This window comes from Budorcas taxicolor, chromosome 5 (assembly GCF_023091745.1).
Source record: "Budorcas taxicolor isolate Tak-1 chromosome 5, Takin1.1, whole genome shotgun sequence".
Taxonomy (NCBI): domain Eukaryota; kingdom Metazoa; phylum Chordata; class Mammalia; order Artiodactyla; family Bovidae; genus Budorcas; species Budorcas taxicolor.
In genome coordinates, this window is record NC_068914.1 from 145,455,255 (window position 1) to 145,475,394 (window position 20,140).

The 20,140-nt window shown below is 44.2% G+C and overlaps 1 protein-coding gene across 1 annotated transcript in view; it reads left to right on the forward strand.

Moving 5' to 3' along the window:
* Window positions 1-489: 489 nt before the first annotated feature.
* Window positions 490-20,140, forward strand: part of LOC128048491 (antigen WC1.1-like) — a 51,853-nt gene continuing 32,202 nt past the window's right edge. Inside the window, exons 1-7 of the mRNA XM_052640890.1 lie at window positions 490-562; window positions 4,307-4,627; window positions 13,773-14,081; window positions 14,175-14,492; window positions 17,888-17,980; window positions 18,058-18,372; window positions 19,462-19,776. Coding sequence (XP_052496850.1) covers window positions 490-562; window positions 4,307-4,627; window positions 13,773-14,081; window positions 14,175-14,492; window positions 17,888-17,980; window positions 18,058-18,372; window positions 19,462-19,776 — 1,744 coding nt within the window. The remainder of the gene's footprint in view (window positions 563-4,306; window positions 4,628-13,772; window positions 14,082-14,174; window positions 14,493-17,887; window positions 17,981-18,057; window positions 18,373-19,461; window positions 19,777-20,140) is intronic.

Below are 20,140 nucleotides of genomic sequence, written 5' to 3' on the forward strand. Positions count from 1 at the left end.
AAAAAAAACTTCTTGTAGTTCTCTGCTTCCACCCTGAGCTCAGTATGGGGGAAGATCAACACTTGATTCTACAGAAGTTATTCTGCACAGGTCAACAGACTCCACACCAAGACCCTGTGAGATCTCACAGTCTTCAGATATTGACCAGGGTGATCAGGGGAGAGAAAGGCACTCATAATTTCTGATGTACCATTTCTACCCTAGTCCCAGCAGTGGGACCCAGCTCTTAGGACTATGGAAGCAGGAGGTCAAAGGACCGTGTTGCTCATATAAGGAGATGTGGAAGATTCAGAAGCTCATTGGTGTCTGAGCTTCAGAAAGTGGCAGATGCAGCCTCCGATAGTGCCTGAAATGGTGAGAGGTGTCGCTATTGGCTCTCAGGAGGGAGGGTGTAAGGGGTGGTCTATATAGACCCCGCTCGGCACCCTGACGCCTCCTCACAGGCTGATCCTGCAGCTGGGACTGTTACCTTGAGGACGTGGGGTCAGGATGGCTCTGGGCAGACACCTCTCCCTGCGGGGACTCTGTGTCCTCCTCCTCGGCACCGTGGTGGGTGGTCAAGGTAAGAGCTGCCCCTCTGTCCTGGGTCCACGGCAGGCAGGTGTCTGGAGTTCTGGAGCTGAGCCTTAGTGTTTCTGACCAAAAAAGAACCATGCTGTTGTGAATACTGGTCCCTCTCCTATGGGGGGTCTATTGGTCATAGCGGCAGATTTTACAGAGCAGTGAGGTTTTGTCTGGACCAAGCTGGGTCAGCCTGAGTCCCTCCACTGTCTCCCTTGTTCTCAGGGAGCTTCTAGGGGTCCCAGTGGCCCCCAGTGTGTCCAGTGACTGTGCTCAGCTGGGACTCTGGGCTGTTTTCACACGCTCCACGAGCCTGGAGTGTGAGCACTGCCCTGGGTCCCAGTGTTTCCTGTGTCTTCGCTCCTGTAGGCTCTGTGATTTTGTGTGTGTATGTGTGTGTATGTGCGCAGGTGAGGAGTGTGTGAGGGTGTGTGTGTGTGAGGGTATGGAGTGTGTGTGTGTGAGTGTGTGAGGGTGTGTATGTGTGAGGGTGTATGTGGGTGTAAGAGTGTATGTGTTTGTGGAGTGTGTGAGGAGTGTGCGAGTGATGTATTAAGGTGTGTGAGGAGTATGTGTGGGTGAGTGAGGCTGAGTGAGGAGTGTGTGAGGAGTGTGTGAGGGTGTGTGAGGCTGTGTGAGGCTGTGTGTGTGTGTGGGGGAGTGTGTGAGCCTGTGTGTGTGTGTGTGTGTGTGTGTGTGTGTGTGTGTGTGAGGGGAGGTGGAGCCTGTCTGTGTGAGAGGAACAGAGCTGCTGAGCAGGGACTGAGTCCGTTGGTCTGTGAAGCACACAGGGTGTCCACAGGGCTGGGTGTCACGGCTGCTGCGTGTAACTGGATCAGAGATAATCGTGCATCTGCCTGTCTCTCTCTGGCTCCTCTCCCCCATCTCTCGGGCTCCCCTCTGCTTGTTGCCATGTCTGCCCAGCACTGGGCTCTGTGAGAGGCTCTGCCTGCTGGCCTCACCTGTTCCCACCAGGTGTCCATTAGGGAGCAGAGAAGCCCGCATCCAGGAGAGGGGCCCTCTTGTCTGTTCAGTTCAGTTCAGTTCAGTTCAGTCGCTCACTGGTGTCTGACTCTGTGATCCCATGGACCGCAGCACGCCAGGCCTCCCTGTCCATCACCAACTCCCGGAGTCTACCCAAACTCATGTCCATTGAGTCGGTGATGCCATCCAACCATCTCATCCTCTGTCGTCCCCTTCTCCTCCCATCTTCTCTCTTTCCCAGCTTCAGGGTCTTTTCAGACATGTCAGCTCTTCACTTCAGGTGGCCAAAGTATTGGAGTTTCAGCTTCCACATCAGTCCTTCCAATGAACGAATTATCCCTCTGTAAAAATCAGTTGACGTGCAGCCCCACGTGTATAAGTTCCCAAGTCCCTGCCCTCGTCCCCGTGATGTTTCCTGATGTGCTTGGGGCCTGGGACTGTCCTTTCCCCTCCCAGGATCTGCTGTGACTCTGTAGGGAGCCCTTTCTCCGTGCCCTCTTCTGTCCCTCCCTGGAGCTGCTTTCCCCTGAGTGAGGGTGGAGAATGTCACCAGTCCTTCTTCATGGTCTGCTGGGTTTCTTTGGACAAATCCGCTGATCTCCTTATTGGAGTCCTCTTGGTTGACAGAACTTTTTTCTTCCCTTTGGACTTTTAGAATTTTCCCTTTTTGTTTGGATTTGAACACTTTACTCTGTAGGTCTTGGAGAAGGTTGTTTTGGCTTGAAATTTTGGGGTGACTTATTAGCTTCTTGAACTTAGATGTCCAGATCTTTCCCCAGGTTTGGAAATTCGCAGCCTGTCTTTCTTTCTGTTTTAATTATTTACTTTTGGCTGTGCTAGGTCTCCTTGCTGCCTGCGGCCTTTCTCTAGCTGTGGTGAGCAGGGGCTGCTCCTCGCTGCAGTGCACAGGCTTCTCACTGCAGGGGCTTCTCTTGGTGCAGAGCACAGGCCTGGGTGTGTACGTTTCAGCAGCTGGGGCACGCTGGCGTAGCTGCTCTGCGGCATGTGGAGTCTTCGTGGACCAGGGATTGAACCCATGTTCCCTACATTGGCCGGTGGATTCTTAACCACTACACCACCAGGGAAGTCCTCAGCCCTTAATTCTTTTCTCCTTCACTTCTTCTGCTGTGACTCCAGTCCTTACATTGTTTCTCTTTATGGTGTCCACTGGCTTTCTATATTCCTTTCATTCTCTTTTGGCTCCTCCATTTGGATGCTTTCAGCTAATCTTTCTTCTAACACATTGATTCTTTTGTCTTTTTCTTTCCCTTGCTCAAGTCTGTTGTTGAATCTCTGTTGAATTCTTCAGTTTACTCATTGTATTGTGCATGTTAAGTTGCCTCAGTCATGTCTGACTCTTCGTGACCCTATGGACTGTAGCCCACCAGGCTCCTCTGTCCATAGCATTCTCCCGGCAAGAATACTGAAGTGGGTTGCCATGCACTCCTCCAGGGGATCTTCCGGACCCAGGGATTGAGCCCGAGTCTCTTACATTTCCTGCACTTGCAGACAGGTTCTTTACCACTAGCGCCACCTGGGAAGCCCATTCATTTATTATTCAGCTTCAAAATATCTGGTTGAAGAATTGAAGAAGTGAAAGTCACTCAGTCATGTTTGACTCTTTGCACACAGTCCATGGAATTCTCCAGGCCTTACTGGATTGGGTAGTCTTTCCCTTCTCCAGGGGGTGTTCCCCACCCAAGGATCAAACCCAGGTCCTCAGCATTGCAGACTGATTCTTTACCAGCTGAGCCACAAGAGAAGACCAAGAGAAGACTGGAGTGGGTAGCCTATTCCTTCTCCAGCAGATATTCCTGCCCCAGGAATTGAACCGGGGTGTCCTGCATTGCAGGTGGATTCTTTACCAACTGAGCTATCAGAGAATCACAAAATATCTGGTTAGTTCTTTTTTTCAAGAAATCGAGTCTTCTGATGCTGGGACAGATTGAAGGTGGGAGGAGAAGGGGATGTCAGACTATGAGATGCTTGCATGGCATCACTGACTGAATGGATATGAGTCTGAGTAAACTCCAGGAGTTGGTGATGGACAGGGAGGCCAGGTGTACTGTAGTCCAAGGGGTCTCAAAGAATCAGACACGCCTGAGTGACTGAACTGAACTGAACACTGGTAATATCTCCATCTATGATGTTCCTACTAATGAACTCCTTTTTATATTCAGAAATCAGAGTCATCTTATGACTTTATCGCTAAAGTGCCATCTGATCACCATCGTCAAATTCCATTAGTTAGATGCATGTTACCAGGTATATTGGAGTGTGGAATTACACAAAGATATGAACACCAGATGGCAGGAATAACCAGGGCATTTTAGGGCCTGTTACCCAGCCCTCTGTTCCTGAGCTGGATGAGATGCTTCCTATGGACATGGAAAGAGAGGGAGGATTCCTTCCTGGTTCCCGGGCCATGAGCTGCAACTGAGATGGAGATGCTGGGCCCTAGTAGCCTTGGGCACATGTATAGCGAGGGCAGCATCCAAAGTCTCTGAAGGCCTGTCCTCGATGGTGTCCCTGGAGCTGGTTCTACAGGCTCCTGAGAAATACCTGGTGCCTCCCTTCCTGCTCCGTGTTCAGTGATGGCACATTGAGAGCTTCGAGTTGGCCACGCTGGGAATGTTTATACCACAGAGGTCAGGAAATACTATACCCCATGCACTGTTTTGCTCCTCAGAGAGCTAATGTTTTAAATATTATACCACTCAAAGTCTCCTAAAATCTTTCCTGTCGTGTGTCTCTTTTGCAGTACTGGAGCTGAGGCTGAAGGATGGAGCCCACCGCTGTGAGGGGAGAGTGGAAGTGAAGCACCAGGGAGAATGGGGCACAGTGGTTCATCTGGACTGGAGCTTGAAGGATGCATCTGTAGTGTGCAGACAGCTGGGGTGTGGAGCTGCCGTTGGTATTCCTCAAGAGGCTTATTTTGGGCCAGGACTTGGCCCCATTTGGCTTTTGTATACTTTGTGTGAAGGGACAGAGTCAACTGTCAGTGAATGTAGGCATTCTAATATTAAAGACTATCGTAATGATAGCTATTCCCACAACTGGGATGCTGGAGTAGTCTGCTCAGGTAAGTCCTGTCTGGTCTCTGTGGGGATCTCTAGCAGGAAAAGCCTCTGTCTTATTACAGGAATGACTCGAGATTACGGATAGAGCCTTTAGAACATGCTTGGGTGAAGGGTCTTTGTGATGTGTTGTAGGAGGCAGAGGTGAGGTCAAAAGTTTCATACAGATTCAGCTTCTGGATTCGACCTCTGTGACACAGTCTCAGCATGGTAATTGTTCTGTTTTCTTTGACATAATGGTCAGTAGGATGTGGCTAAACTGTTGGCGGGGGCGGGGGGTGTCATAGGAGAGTTGTAGGCAACAAGGTTTATTATCCTCATTGGTCCTAAAAGTCAGAGTCACACACTCCATCAGGTTGGTATGTGGGTGATGTGCCAATAGAACAGGCTCAACCAAGCAATGGTGACCCCAAAAGGGCATGTGAAGACCCATGGACAAGTGATCATACCAGAAGTCATGGTGCAGTTACACAGGAAAAGGTGTGAGAGAAATTCAGTGGTGCATTTGAATGTCCCTAGGTCACAGTCAGAGGAGGCCAGAAGCGGGACTCGTGGCAGGGAAAATCTCATCACACTGGTGTACCTGATGAATCAAGTGGGGAGCTCACACCACATTTGCACGGATGTTGAGGGAGCAGGAAAATGTCTTGAAGTTTACAACACAGCAGCTGAAGTGCATCACGTATAAGAGGCAGTGAAGCTAGGAGTTCATGGGGTTCTCAAGGCAAGTGTACTGAAGTGGTTTGCCTTTCCTTCTCCAGTGGACCATGTCTTGTCAGAACTCTCCACTAAGACCCGTCTGTCTTGGGTGGCCCTACATGGCATGGCTCATAGTTTCATTGAGATAGACAAGGCGGTGGTCCATGAACTGTGAAATTCCAAATGTTCAAGCTGGATTTAGAAAGAATAGAGGAACCAGAGGTCAAATTGCCAACATCCATTTGATCTCTGAAAATGCAAGAGAGTTCCAGAAAAACATCTACTTCTACTTTATTGACTATGCCAAAGCCTTTAACTATGTGGATCACAACAAACTGGAAACTTCTTTAAGAGATGGGAATACCAGACCATCTGACCTGCATCCTGAGAAATCTGTATGTAGGTCAAGAAGCAACAGTTAGAACTGGACATGGAACAAAAGACTGGTTCCAAATCGGGGAAGGAGTATGTCAAGGCTGTATATTGTCACCCTGCTTATTTAACTTCTATCAATGGCACCCCACTCCAGTACTCCTGCCTGGAAAATCCCATGGATGGAGGAGCCTGGAAGGCTGCAGTCCACGGGTTCACTGAGGGTAGGACACAACTGAGTGACTTCATTTTCACTTTTCACTTTTCACTTTCATGCATTGGAGAAGGAAATGGCAAGCCACCTCAGTGTTCTTGCCTGGAGTATCCCAGGGATGGGGGAGCCTGGTGGGCTGCTGTCTATGGGGTCACACAGAGTTGGACACGACTGAAGTGACTTAGCAGCAGTAGCAGCAGCATGCAGAGTACATCATGAGAAATGTTGGACTGGATGAAGCACAAGGTGGAATCAAGATTGTAGGGAGAAATATCAATAACCTCAGATGCAGATTAAATCACACTTATGGCCGAAAGATGCTTGTTCCTTTGAAGAAAAGTTATGAGCCACCTAGATAGCATATTAAAAAGGAGAGATATTACTTTGCCAACTAAGGTCCGTCTAGTCAAGGCTATGGTTTTTCCTGTGGTCATGTATGGATGTGAGGGTTGGACTGTGAAGAAGGCTGAGCACTGAAGAATTCATGGTTTTGAACTGTGGTGTTGGAGAAGACCCTTGAGAGTCCCTTGGAGTGCAAGGAGATCCAACCAGTCCATTCTGAAGGAGATTAACCCTGGGATTTCTTTGGAAGGAATGATGCTAAAGCTGAAACTCCAGTACTCTGGCCACCTCATGCGAAGAGTTGACTCATTGGAAAAGACTCTGATGCTGGGAGGGATTGGGGACAGGAGGAGAAGGGGACGACAGAGGATGAGATGGCTGGATGGCATCACGGACTCGATGGACGCGAGTCTGAATGAACTCCGCGAGTTGTTAATGGACAGGGAGGCCTGGCATGCTGTGATTCATGGGGTCACAGAGTCGGACATGACTGAGCGACTGAACTGAACTGAACTGAACTAATATTTAAACCCTGATTGTGGTTTGTACTCCCTAACTACCATTGCTCTAACTTAGACTCTCACATTTTTATGAACGGTTCCAGTTTCTTTCTATTTCTCTCTCTTTTTTTAAAATATAAATTTATTTATTTTAATTGGAGGTTAATTACTTTACAATATTGTATTGGTTTTGCCATACATCAACATGAATCCACCACAGGTATACACGTGTTTCTCTTTTTGTCACTAGTTTCCTCCCCCTGGTCTGTCTTTTCTGCATTTTCAGACATGTTTTAATGATGTGAAGAGAAGCCCAAGTGGTGGTGATGTAGCAGAAATAAGATTAGAATAGCATGTGTTTTCATTATCTTAATCAGAACTCTTGGAGTTTCTTCTGCTCAACCTGAGGAGTCAGGTATGGAAGAGAAATTTCAGCCTCAGTAGTGGATTGTTGGAAGTGAAGTACCGTGTTTAGGAGAAATCTAGAGTGGAAACAATGACCAGAGGAGAATGTAGAGAAGCTTGTTTGAAATAACGAGGAGATTTCATGGAGTTCAGGTGGAAGGTCTGGGAGGGAACACACAAATTGTGAAGGACTGTGGTGCAAGCGTTCCAAGTTGCTTCAGCCCTGTCCTACTCTTTGTGACCCCATGGACCCCATGGATTCTCCAGGCATGAATACTGGAGTGGGTTGCCATTTCTTTCTCTAGGGGATTTTCCTCACCCAGGGATCAAACCTCGGTCTCCTGCATTGCAGGCAGAGTCTTGATTATCTACTTAGCCACCAGGGACTACAGTACTGAAGTGAGGGGATGAAGATGCAAGCATTGCAGGAGGGGAGGGTTGGAAAGATGCAGGTCAACTCGTACATTCACCACAGCCTCTGTGTTACACTTCCTTCCTGCCCTCATTCTTTCCCTCCCTCTCTTCCTTTATCTTATTTTGGGAGTCATTTCTGAGTTCTGTGGAAGTGTTAGCATTTGGATGTCGCAGTTTTCTTAGTGGATTCTGTTTATCTAATAAATATAAGATTACTCATATTTTTCTCTTTTCTTGTATCAGATTTTGGTGAGTTGTATTTCACAAGTAATTTGTCTTCAAGGACTTGGTCCATTTTACCAAAAGTTTTTCAAATTAGAGTAACACCGTTTCATATCTTATATCTTTAGATGTTGGCAAGATCTAAGTAGCACTGGTTCATATCTCGTATCTATAGCTGTTGGGAAGATCTATAATGATATTCCTCCTTTTGTTACTGGTTTTGTTAATTTGTGTTCCCTCTTTTTTCTTAATTGGTTTCCTAGAAGATTATCCGTGTTAATGTTCTTTTTAAGAGAATCACTAGGGCTTCCCCTGTGGCTCAGTGGGTAAAGCGTCTGCCTCCAATGTGGGAGACCTGGGTTCGATCCCTGGGTCAGGAAGAGCCCCTGGAGAAGGAAGTGGCAACCCACTCCAGTACTCTTGCCTGGAAAATCCCATGGACTGAGAAACCTGGTAGGCTACAGTCAATGGGGTCGCAAAGAGTCAGACACGACTGAGCGATTTTCCCTTCCCTAAGAGAATTACTAATGGACTGTATTGATTTTCTTGATGGTGTATTTGCTTTCTTCTTAATTGATTTCTATGCTCAGTTTTCATTCCTCTTTTTCAGTTATGATTGTGGTTGCTTTTGTAGATTCTTGAGGTGGAGTCTTGGATCATTTCCTTCTGTTTCTATTTTTATTCTATTGTAATCATCAAGGAAGCGTCAAGGTTCTAAATTTTCCTCTAAGCATCACTTTATTTTTAACCCACTAGTTTCAATACTATATAATCTCTTTTGTATTTTATTATCATAAAATGTTTCTTTTTCTCTGAATTCTTTTCTTATATTGTGACTTTGTATGATATTAATTTAGATATTACATACAGTTTTCTCTGATTTGTGTTTGCATGGTATGTAATGTTTACCTCTTTAGTATGTTTCTGTGTTTATATTTAAACAGATATAAGTTTGTAGACAATATATTGTTTTGTCTTATTTTATCTGGTCTGATTATCTTGTTTTCTATTTGGAGTACTTAAATTATTCACATTTAAAAGAGTTCCAGAAAAACATTTATTTCTGCTTTATTGACTATGCCAAAGCCTTTGACTGTGTGGATCACAATAAACTGTGAAAAATTCTGAAAGGGATGGGAATACCAGACCACCTAACCTGCCTCTTGGGAAATCTGTATGCAGGCCAGGAAGCAACAGTTAGAACTGGACATGAAACAACAGACTGGTTCCAAATAGGAAAAGGAGTACGTCAAGGCTGTATATTGTCACCCTGCTTATTTAACTTATATACAAAGTGCATCATGAGAAATGCTGGGCTGGATGAAGCACAAGCTGGAATCAAGATTTCCGGGAGAAATATCAATAACCTCAGATATACAGATAACACCACCCTTACGGCAGAAAGTGAAGAAGAACTAAAAAGCCTCTTGATGAAAGTAAAAGAGGAGAGTGAAAAAGTTGTCTTAAAGCTCAACATTCAGAAAACGAAGATCATGGCATCCGGTCACATCACTTCATGGGAAATAGATGGAGAAACAGTGGAAACAGTGTCAGACTTTATTTTGGGGGGCTCCAAAATCACTGCAGATGGTGATTGCAGCCATGAAATTAAAAGATGCTTACTCCTTGGAAGAAAAGTTATGAGCAACCTAGATAGCATATTCAAAAGCAAGGACATTACTTTGCCGACTAAGGTCCATCTAGTCAAGGCTATGGTTTTTGCAGTAGTCATCTATGGATGTCAGAGTTGGACTGTGAAGAAGGCTGAGCACCGAAGAATTGATGCTTTTGAACTGTGGTGTTGGAGAAGACTTTGAGAGTCCCTTGGACTGCAAGGAGATCCAACCAGTCCATTCTGAAGGAGATCAACCCTGGGATTTCTTTGGAAGGAATGATGCTAAAGCTGAAACTCTAGTACTTTGGCCACCTCATGCGAAGAGTTGACTCATTGGAAAAGACTTTGATGCTGGGAGGGGTTGGGGGCAGGAGAAGAAGGGGACAACAGAGGATGAGATGGCTGGATGGCATCACCGATATGATGGACGCGACTCTGAGTGAACTTCAGGTGTTGGTGATGGACAGGGAGGCCTGGTGTGCTGTGATTCATGGGGTCGCAAAGAGTCAGACACGACTGAGCGACTGAACTGAACTGAATGTAATTATTGACATAATTGGGTTTAAGTGTACTTGCCTGCTATTTGTCAGAGAAGGCAATGGCAACCCACTCCAGTTCTCTTGCCTGGAAAATCCCATGGACGGAGGAGCCTGGTAGGCTGCAGTCCATGGGTAGCTAAGAGTCAGACACCACTGAGCAAATTCACTTTCACTTTTCACTTTTATGCACTGGAGAAGGAAATGGCAACCCACTCCGGTGTTCTTGCCTTGAGAATTCCAGGGACGGGGGAGCCTGGTGGGCTGCTGTCTATGGGGTCGCACAGAGTTGGACACGACTGAGGTGACTTAGCAGCAGCAGCAGCAGCAGCTGCTATGTTATATCTTTGTTCTTATTTTAATCTTTGAGTATATTTTACCATTTTAATTTAAATACTGTATTAGTTCATAAATGGTGTCAGTTTTTTAGGTGATTATAACATTTAATTTTTTTAATTTTTAAAGTAATTTTATTTTTTGCTGGCTGGGTCTTCACTGCTGCATGGGCTTTTCTCTAGTTGTGAGATCAGAGGCTCCTCTCTAGCTGCAGCATGAGGCTCTCATTGCGGTGGCCTCTCTTGCTGTGGAGCACAGGCTCTATGGGGCACAAGCTTCAGTAGGCGTGGCCCCTGGGCTCTGGAGCACAGGCTCACTAGTTGTGGTGCACGGGCTTAGTGGCTCTGTGGTATGTGGGATTTTCCTAGACCATGGATTGAACCCACATCTCCTGCACTGTCAGGGGAGTCTTCACCACTGACCCACCGGGAAAGCCCAGTGTTGAATTATTAATCTTCAATTACATTTACCTTGAAATATGATGTCACTACATGCAATGTCAGTCAGTATACTTTTCTTCCACTTCCCTGTTCTTGTCTTTGGTGCTATCATTGTCATACATTCCATTTATAAATTTATTATGAATCTTATAGTTTGCTGCTAATATATTTGCTTAAATCTTATAACAGAGAATCAACATTTAGCACAGTCTCTATAGCTTTGAGAGGATCCATGTTTTCATCTGCTGTCATCTCCCTTTAGTTTGAAGAACTTCCTGAGGCAGTTTTGCATAGTGTGTGTCTGGTGGCCTCCGATTCTATCATCTCTCATTTACCTGAAACCATTTTAATTTTCATTCAGTTTTGAAAAGTATTTTCTTGTGTGATTCAATTTTAGGGTAACAAATGCCCAATCCCAATACTTTAAATATGCTCTTACATTGTCATCTGACTTTCATTGCCTCCAAGAAAAAGTCAGTAAATATACTTATCCTTTTGTTCCCTGTATATAATGTGTCAAACTTCCTTGGCTGCTCCTAACATATTTTTGTTTGTTTGTTTACCAATGAATTTCAGTAAACACATTGTCAAGTTTTCTGAGAATGGTTTCATTATCTTGTTTGGGGTTTGTTTAGCTTTTTGGATCCATGGGTTCACAGTTTTCAACAACTTTGGGAAAATGTCATTTATCACTTCTGAATATTTTTCTACACATCCCTTATTCTGAATCTCCATATACACATATTTTACATATTTTTATATTATTCCACATGCCATTGAGTTTCCATTCATATTTTTCTGCCGTTTTACTCTCTTTGGTTTAATTTAGTTAGTTTGTACTGCTGTGTTTTACTTCCCAATTCTTTTATTCTGGAATGTCTAGTCTCTTGTGTAATTAATCCAAATAATTGTTCATTCCAATACTATATTTTTCAGTTTCAGAAGTCTCATTTCTTTATTTTTCCTAGTTTTTCTCCCTGTTTATTTTTATGCTTCATTAAGCATATTGATATTAGGGGTTTACATTTCTGTAATTTCTGAACCTGCTTTAAATGAATTGTTTTTAAAGAATGTGTTATGGGTTACATTTCTCTCTTTTGGAAATTCTAATAATTTTTTGGTTGGATGTTGGGCATTATTAAGCAGTCCTTTACCAGGAAGAACTTCAGAAGTAAATAATCAGAACACACCCAGAAATCAGGGAATTGTCCTTGATGAATTAAATAAAGTTGTTTCATTGGGTTATCTTCATTCAGTTCAAAATGTGTTCCTCTGATGATCAAATGATGAACTTTAATTTTGGTTTTCCTCCTTTAGTTTCAAAACTTCCTTGATCCCACCTTGCATGCCATATGCCCTACCTACACCCTACTTCTTCAGCAGTAGCTACCCTTTCTGATTTTCTTTTCCATCCATCTGTATCTTTCAAAATGGCGTTTGCTTGTCTGAAGTGGGAGGAATGAGAAAGGATAGCAGTTCAGGTGGTGGATGGGAGGAGCAGAGGGTGATGTAGTATGCTAACAACCTACTCAACGAGTGTTTCCCACAAATATTTGCATAGTTATCCATACTGAGGCTTTTTCAACTTGGAACTCTCCAAATTATGGCTTGTTTGCTCATTTCCTCCTCCTCCTCCTTCTTCTTCTTCCTTCCTTTTGGCAACATGCCATCTTCTTTTAGAACTGTAAAACATCCATGAAAGAAATTAAAGACAATATGATGAATGGAAAGTCATTCTGTGTTTCTGGGCTGCAAGAATTAGTATTGTTAAAATGCCTGTACTTCTCAAAGTGATCTATAGACTTAATGCAATTGCTATCTAAATATCATTCTTTATAGAAATAGGAAAACAATCTTAAAATATGAGTGTGTGGTTTAATTTTTATATATTCATGAATTCCTGTTTTCTGATCATGATTGAATTTTAGTTCCATTCCATTATGGTCATGTAAGACACTTGGAATTATTTTAATATTTTTGAATTTGTTCAAGCTTATTTGTAACTAGTCTGGAGACTATTCCATGTGTGCTTCAGAGGAATGCATATTTTTTTGTGTGTGGTTAGAATTAGTATAATGATAGTATTAAAATCCATTATTATCAGCCCTTAGCATTTTCTATGAGTCCTGTTTGAGAAGAAAATCCTTTAATAGGAGGCGATGTGGAAACTCAGCTATCTGGTAAACTCCCACTGAGAACAAACTCTCCCCCAGATTCTTTGACAAGTCCTAGGTTTCAAGAGAGATGGCTGGGACTCTCTCTCTATGACTCTCTGAGTTTTCTTCACTCATTTTCCTTCCCACTGAGGTCACTGAAGGAATTCATGGAATTTTTTGGCATCAAAAAATAACAGAAAGACAAGACGTGATGACATAAATGTGAATTAGTGACTGTGTCCATATTTCTTCTCTGGAGCTGTCACCCATCTACAGGTTGGCATGCCCTCATGGATCCAGCCTCAGGACTTCCCTTAACTTAAGTCACTTGAGGACTAGCTTCTGGGAGAGAAAACTGGGCAGAATATTAGCCCCACAAGTCCCATGAAAGCTTTCTAAGCTTGTCTGGATGCTACATCTCTAGTCTCATAGCCCACGTCCCTCTGGGTGGCTTCTGGTCTGCATATCTCTATGTTCAAGTTTAAGTGCCTGAATATTACACATTATCCTTGGATCTGTATGTAGGTCCTAGGCTGCTAAGTGAGAGATTCACTTCTCCAACCAATGCTAAAACACATGATTCCAGTATTCAGCCATTCCAATGATCCGAATTGGGCTCTGTACTTTCCAGGCTCCTAGACCAAGGAATTCACATTTCTAACCAGTCTCAAAGTGTATGTTCTTGGGATTCAATCGTTCCAAACTGACCTTTTAATCCTCTTGAATTTCTCTTCAGAAACCTGTCATGAAAATTCAATTATGACACTAACTGTCAAAGACTCTCTACATGCTCCACTCCTAAAACGAAAAACTTTTACCCCACTGCCTGTGACGTGCGGTTTCCAGTTGCCAAGTCAGTACCATGAACACTGACTGGTTTTGTTGTTGTTTCCTCTTAGGATTTGTGCGTCTGGCTGGAGGGGATGGACCCTGCTCAGGGCGAGTAGAAGTGTATTCTGGAGAAGCCTGGATCCCAGTGTCTGATGGGAACTTCACCCTCCCCACTGCCCAGGTCATCTGTGCAGAGCTGGGGTGTGGCAAGGCTGTGTCTGTCCAGGGACATGAGCTCTTCAGAGAGTCCAGTGCCCGGGTATGGGCTGAAGAGTTCAGGTGTGAGGGGGAGGAGCCTGAGCTCTGGGTCTGCCCCAGAGTGCTCTGTCCAGGGGGTACTTGTCACCACAGTGGAGCTGCTCAGGTTGTCTGTTCAGGTGAGATGCAGGTCAGGCCTTTCACCTCTGTGAACACCCTGCTCAGGTGAGAAAGTCATGCAGTTTTGCTGAAACTCTGTCTTCTTCTACCAGCATACTCAGAAGTCCGGCTCATGACAAACGGCTCCTCTCAGTGTGAGGGGCAGGTGGAGATGAACATTTCTGGACAATGGAGAGCACTCTGTGCCTCCCACTGGAGTCTGGCCAATGCCAATGTTGTCTGTCATCAGCTTGGCTGTGGAGTTGCCATCTCCACCCCCAGAGGACCACACTTGGTGGAAGGAGGTGATCAGATCCTAACAGCCCGATTTCACTGTTCAGGGGCAGAGTCCTTCCTGTGGAGTTGTCCTGTGACTGCCCTGGGTGGGCCTGACTGTTCCCATGGCAACACAGCCTCTGTGATCTGCTCAGGTAAGAGAGAGGGAAGGGCTACTGGTACTCAGGATGCTCCTGGGGTGAAATGTCTCCAAGAGTAAAGAGTGAGGTTAAACGGGCTTCAAAGTCAAAGATGTATTTTGTAGTGAAATATGGATCTTCTCATTGTTCCTTCATTTCTCAGGTCAGGGCAAGAAGTGTGAAGGGGAATAATATATTTTTAAGCAACATTGTTGCTCACATGTAATCATAGAAAACAATGTAGGAGCAGTAAGTATAGACCTCAGTATGAAGCCCAGCCGAGAGCAGCAAAGAGAGTGTCCCCAGCACCACAGTCACTGTCGTCCCCAGTGTCTGTGTCTTCCCTCCTCCACAGGGAAAAGAGCGCTTACCGAACTTCTACTGACATAGAGAGTTTCATCAATGTTTGAACTTTATGTAAAATGATGCTGTATGTTTCATCTTTTGTATCTAATTTTGTAGACTCAAAATTATGTTTTGGATTCACACATGATGTTGTATATTGTAGCACTTTATTTTTTTTATTAGTGTAGAATATGCTTTGAATGATCATATGGCCATGTACTGATCCATTCTACTGACAGTATAAATCTGAGTTATTTCCAATTCTTGACTATTACAAATATGATATTACAAGTTACCATGACAATGTCTTTGGATGCAAATATGTGTTACTTATTTTCCATGTTTAACCCTTGGCCTTTTATTTTCATTTTCTTAATCAAATGGTGTCCTTTGATAAACTAATTTCTTAATCTTATGTAAATATAACTTACCAACATTTTTCTGTACATTTAATGCTTCTTATATCCTTTAAAAAAGGATTTTGCCTATTCAAAGATCATAAAAACATTCTCTAAGAGTATCTTATGGAAATTTTATTATATTTCCCTTGGATATTATTGTGCATTCCTTCTGGGATTGATATCTGTGTAAGACAAGGGTCCAAAATCACTGCAGATGGTGACTGCAGCCATGAAATCAAAAGACGCTTACTCCTTGGAAGAAAAGTTGAGACCAACCTAGATAGCATGTTGAAAAGCAGAGATATTACATTGCTGACTAAGGTCTGTCTAGTCAAGGCTATGGTTTTTCCAGTAGTCATGTATGGATGTGAGAGTTGGACTGTGAAGAAGGCTGAGCATTGAAGAACTGATGCTTTTGAATTGTGATGTTAGAGAAGACTCTTGAGAGTCCCTTGGACTGCAAGGAGATCCAACCAGTCCATTCTGAAGGAGATCAACCCTGGGATTTCTTTGGAAGGAATGATGCTAAAGCTGAAACTCCAATACTTTGGCCACCTCATGAGAAGAGTTGACTCATTGGACAAGACTCTGATGCTGGGAGGGGTTGGGGGCAGGAGGAGAAGGGGACATCAGAGGATAAGCTGGCTGGATGGCATCACGGACTCAATGGACACGAGTCTGAGTGAACTCCGGGAGTTGGTGATGGACAGGGAGGCCTGGCGTGCTGCGATTCATGGGGTCGCAAAGAGTCAGACACCACTGAGCGACTGAACTGAACTGAACTGAAGATAAGAGTCAGGTTTCATATGGACATCCGATTGACTCAGAATCTTTTTCTGAAAAGACTCTTCCCCACTGCAGTGCTGCCTTCGTCAGAAGCAGAAGGGCAATTATGTCTGTCTTATTTGAGACTCTCTATTCTGTTCCATGTTATCATCTGTCTATCCTTGGACAAATGCTTAATTTTCTTAATTATTATAACTTCATAGTTGTTGTTGTTCAATTGATAAGTCATGTCTGACTCTTTGTGATGCCATGGACTACAGCATACCAGGCTTCCCTGTCCTTCACTGAATTTCAAACTTTGTAGTTAGTCTGAATAATTTTAATTTACAGAGTTACTTTATATTAACTCCTCTAATATCATTGCTTTAGTTACCAACTGTGCTGTTCATTCTTGGTTGCTTGTATTTTGCTCGTATTTTGTATGAATTTAGAAGTCAGCTTGTCATTTTCACCAAAAGAAAACTTAAGAGTATCATTGAGATTAGAATTAAAAATTTGAGAGTAGATATAGAAATTTGAGGATGATTGACATTGACAATGTTGAGTTTTTCAAATCATTAACATAATACATCCCTCTATTTGATTAGATCCTGAATTTCAGAGAATTTGCCCATCTTCTACTAGGATTTCCCCTAGGTATTTTATTTTTGATGTTACGAATATTTTTGTGAAAGTGTCCTGGCAATGAATTCTCTTTGACTTGTTTTCATCTTTTAATTCTTTCAATTTTGATGTATGTTGAGACATAAAAATGTTGGGAAAACACTATAAAAATTCATTTATGACCTTTACCTGGGTTTCTAAATGTTAGTATCAATATTTTGAAATGGTTGGATGGCATCACCGACTTAATGGACATGAGTTTGAGCAAGCTCCAGATGTTGGTGAAGGACAGGGAAGCCTGGCAAGCTACAGTTAATTGGGTCACAAAGAGGTGGACATGACTGAGGGACTGAACTGAAGTGAACCAAGTTTTTTGGAAAAACTGCCATACAACAATATAACCAGAACTCTTGCTATGTGACTTGAATTAATTGAACAGTATCTTCTGTTTTTGCATTTTGATGTTTCAACTTTATGCTGAGTTAATGTGTGGCTACACTTCTTCTTTAGTATTTAATTGCAGTGAACAAGTTTTTCAGCTCTAGAAGTATTTGGTTTTTGTTATTATTTCTCTGCAAAGATACACATTTTGTCAATTAATTCCATAAGCACTTTAACCGTGGCTATATATATTCTCATTAGGTAACTCTAGCAGCTGAACACCCTGGGAAATTCTTTTTAATGTCTCCTTTTTTCCTTTCCAGTTTTTAATGAGATCTATTTTATATAAGTGTTTGTTTTAAAGATACACATTGAAGAAATTGTAGAAATCCTTCAGAAAGGATTTTGTTTTGCTTTTACTTAGGGATAGATTTGGGCTTCCCTGGTGGCTCAGATGGTAAAAAAAATCCGCCTGCAGTGCAGAGACCTGGATGTGATCCCTGGGTTCGGAAGATCCCCTGGAGGAGGGCTTGGCAACCCACTCCACTATTCTAGCCTGAAAAATCCTATGGGCAGAGGATACTGGTGGGCTCTAGTCCAGGGGGTTACAAAGAGTCGGACATGACTAAGCACTGAGCGACTAAGCACAGCACAGGGATAAATTTAGGGATACAACTTACTTAACTCATTCTTACAGCAACACTTGTGTTAAAACAGATTGTGGTACTGTCAGAAGCAGAACTCTCCAGGGAGAAGGTGAACAGTAAGAGTATGATAACTTTACTGCTGGGTCACAGCTTTCATCTTAGTCTCCATCAATAGGTCATTATTTTCCTTAAATCAGTTTCCTGTTCTTCAGCCCTTCCAGACTTCTGATCATTGTTGTTTCTTCAGGAAACCAGACCCAGGTGCTGCCCCAGTGCAACGACTCTATGGCAGAACCAGCAGGCTCCGCGGCCTCAGTGGAGAGCGCCCCCTACTGCTCAGGTGAGGGTCCCACAAGACAGACGACCCTTCTCAACCTTTGGAGTCACTGCCGCATTGTCCCATTTCTCTCTCCTCAGACAGCAGGCAGCTCCGCTTGGTGGACGGGGGCGGTCCCTGCGCCGGGAGAGTGGAGATCCTTGACCAGGGCTCCTGGGGCACCATCTGTGATGATGGCTGGGACCTGGACGATGCCCACGTGGTGTGCAGGCAGCTGGGCTGTGGAGAAGCCCTCAATGCCACAGGGTCTGCTCACTTCGGGACTGGATCAGGGCCCATCTGGCTGGACGACCTGAACTGTGCTGGAAACGAGTCCCACGTGTGGAAGTGCCCTTCCCGGGGCTGGGGGCGGCACGACTGCAGACACAAGCAGGACGCGGGGGTCATATGCTCAGGTCAGCACTCCACACTGTCCACAGGCTGGGGGAGGGGTGGGGCCATGGAAGACGGGGGTCTGAGCCCCGAGGGAGAGATGCTGAAAGGACCAGAGAAGGAGGCTTCCTCCCATGATGCCTGTCTTTCCAGCAGACGTGAACACAAGGTGCTTTCACTGCCTTCTGCAGCAGCTGAGGTTCTGGTCCTTTCTTCTCAGCAGTGTTTCCTGGCAGAGCTGTTTCTTACAGTTTTTCTTGAAAGCAGGGCTCTCTCTCCAGTTACATACAAAAAATTTAAACCCACGGTACTAGTTTCTGTTTGCTTCCTCAACAATTTACCAATTAGTGGTTTAAAACAGGATATATTTATTTCCTTGCTGTTCTCTAGCTTAGATGTCCAGCAGGGGTCTCACTGGGCTGGGATCAAGGCGTCAGCAGGGCCGCATCACTTTTGCGGCTCTAGGGGAGAATCTGTTTCTTGCCTTTTCAAACTTCTTGAAGCCACCTTCATTCCTTCCCTTCACAGCACCCTTCATCCATTATCAGACCAGCAATGCTGCAGGCCTCCAACCATTATCCAGAGTCACATCTCTCTTTCTAGCCAGAGCTAAGAATAGTGGGTCTAAGGATGTGATTAGACTGAGCTCATATTGTTAATACATCATCTCACCATCCCGAGGTCCTTACCTTAATCACATCTGTAAATCCCTCTTGTCAGGTACAGTAACATATTCACAGGTTGCAGAGATTGGGATGTGGACATTTTTGGATTAATTATTATCCCTATCTCCCTAATATCCACATCACATCCCTTTGACATACTCTTTAAAGATCTCGTCAGGAAGCAGGATTCAGCTGCCCCTCCCTGACTAGCACCCATGCAGTTTGGTCTTCCTCTCAGTTCATACCCACTACGCCATTGTGGTAGAGATAGAAAGACAGACACAAATGGACAAAGTCAGTTAAAAGGGAGGCGATGTCAGTCTTGTCATCTAGTGGGCATCTCTTGAACATTCAGAGATGAATGTTCACCATTTCTAGAAGAAAGGAAAACCTAGAACATCCAGCAAAGTTTTTACTGTGTCCTGTCTCCTCCCCTTTCAACCTTAGAGTTCCTGGCCCTCAGGATGGTGAGCGAGGACCAGCAGTGTGCTGGGTGGCTGGAAGTTTTCTACAACGGGACTTGGGGCAGTGTCTGCCGCAGCCCCATGGAAGACATCACTGTGTCCGTGATCTGCAGACAGCTTGGCTGTGGGGACAGTGGAACCCTCAACTCTTCTGTTGGTCTCAGGGAAGGTTCTAGACCTCTGTGGGTGGATGGAATCCACTGTCAGAAAACAGACACTTCTCTCTGGCAGTGTCCTTCTGACCCTTGGAATTACACTTCATGCTCTCCCAAGGAGGAAGCCTATATCTCGTGTGCAGGTGACTTACTGTCTGTTTCTGTGTGTCTGTCCCAGCCCTGTAGGATGCAGTGAGATTTGATATTTTAAAATCTAAGTGATGAGTTTAATTTGGGTTCACAAAATAATATAAAGTGAAAATGTTAGTTGCTCAGTTGTGCTCTTTGTGACCACATGGACTGTAGCCTGCCAGGCTCCTCTGTCCGTGGGTTTCTCCAGGCAAGAATGCTGGAATGGGTTACCATTCCCTTCTCCAAGGGGTCATCCTGACCCAGGTATGAAATCGGGTCTCCTATACTGAAGTCAGATTTTTTATTGTCTGAGTCACCAGAGAAGCTTAAATGAGGTAAGAATGAAACTATTTTAATCCACATATTCCAACCTTG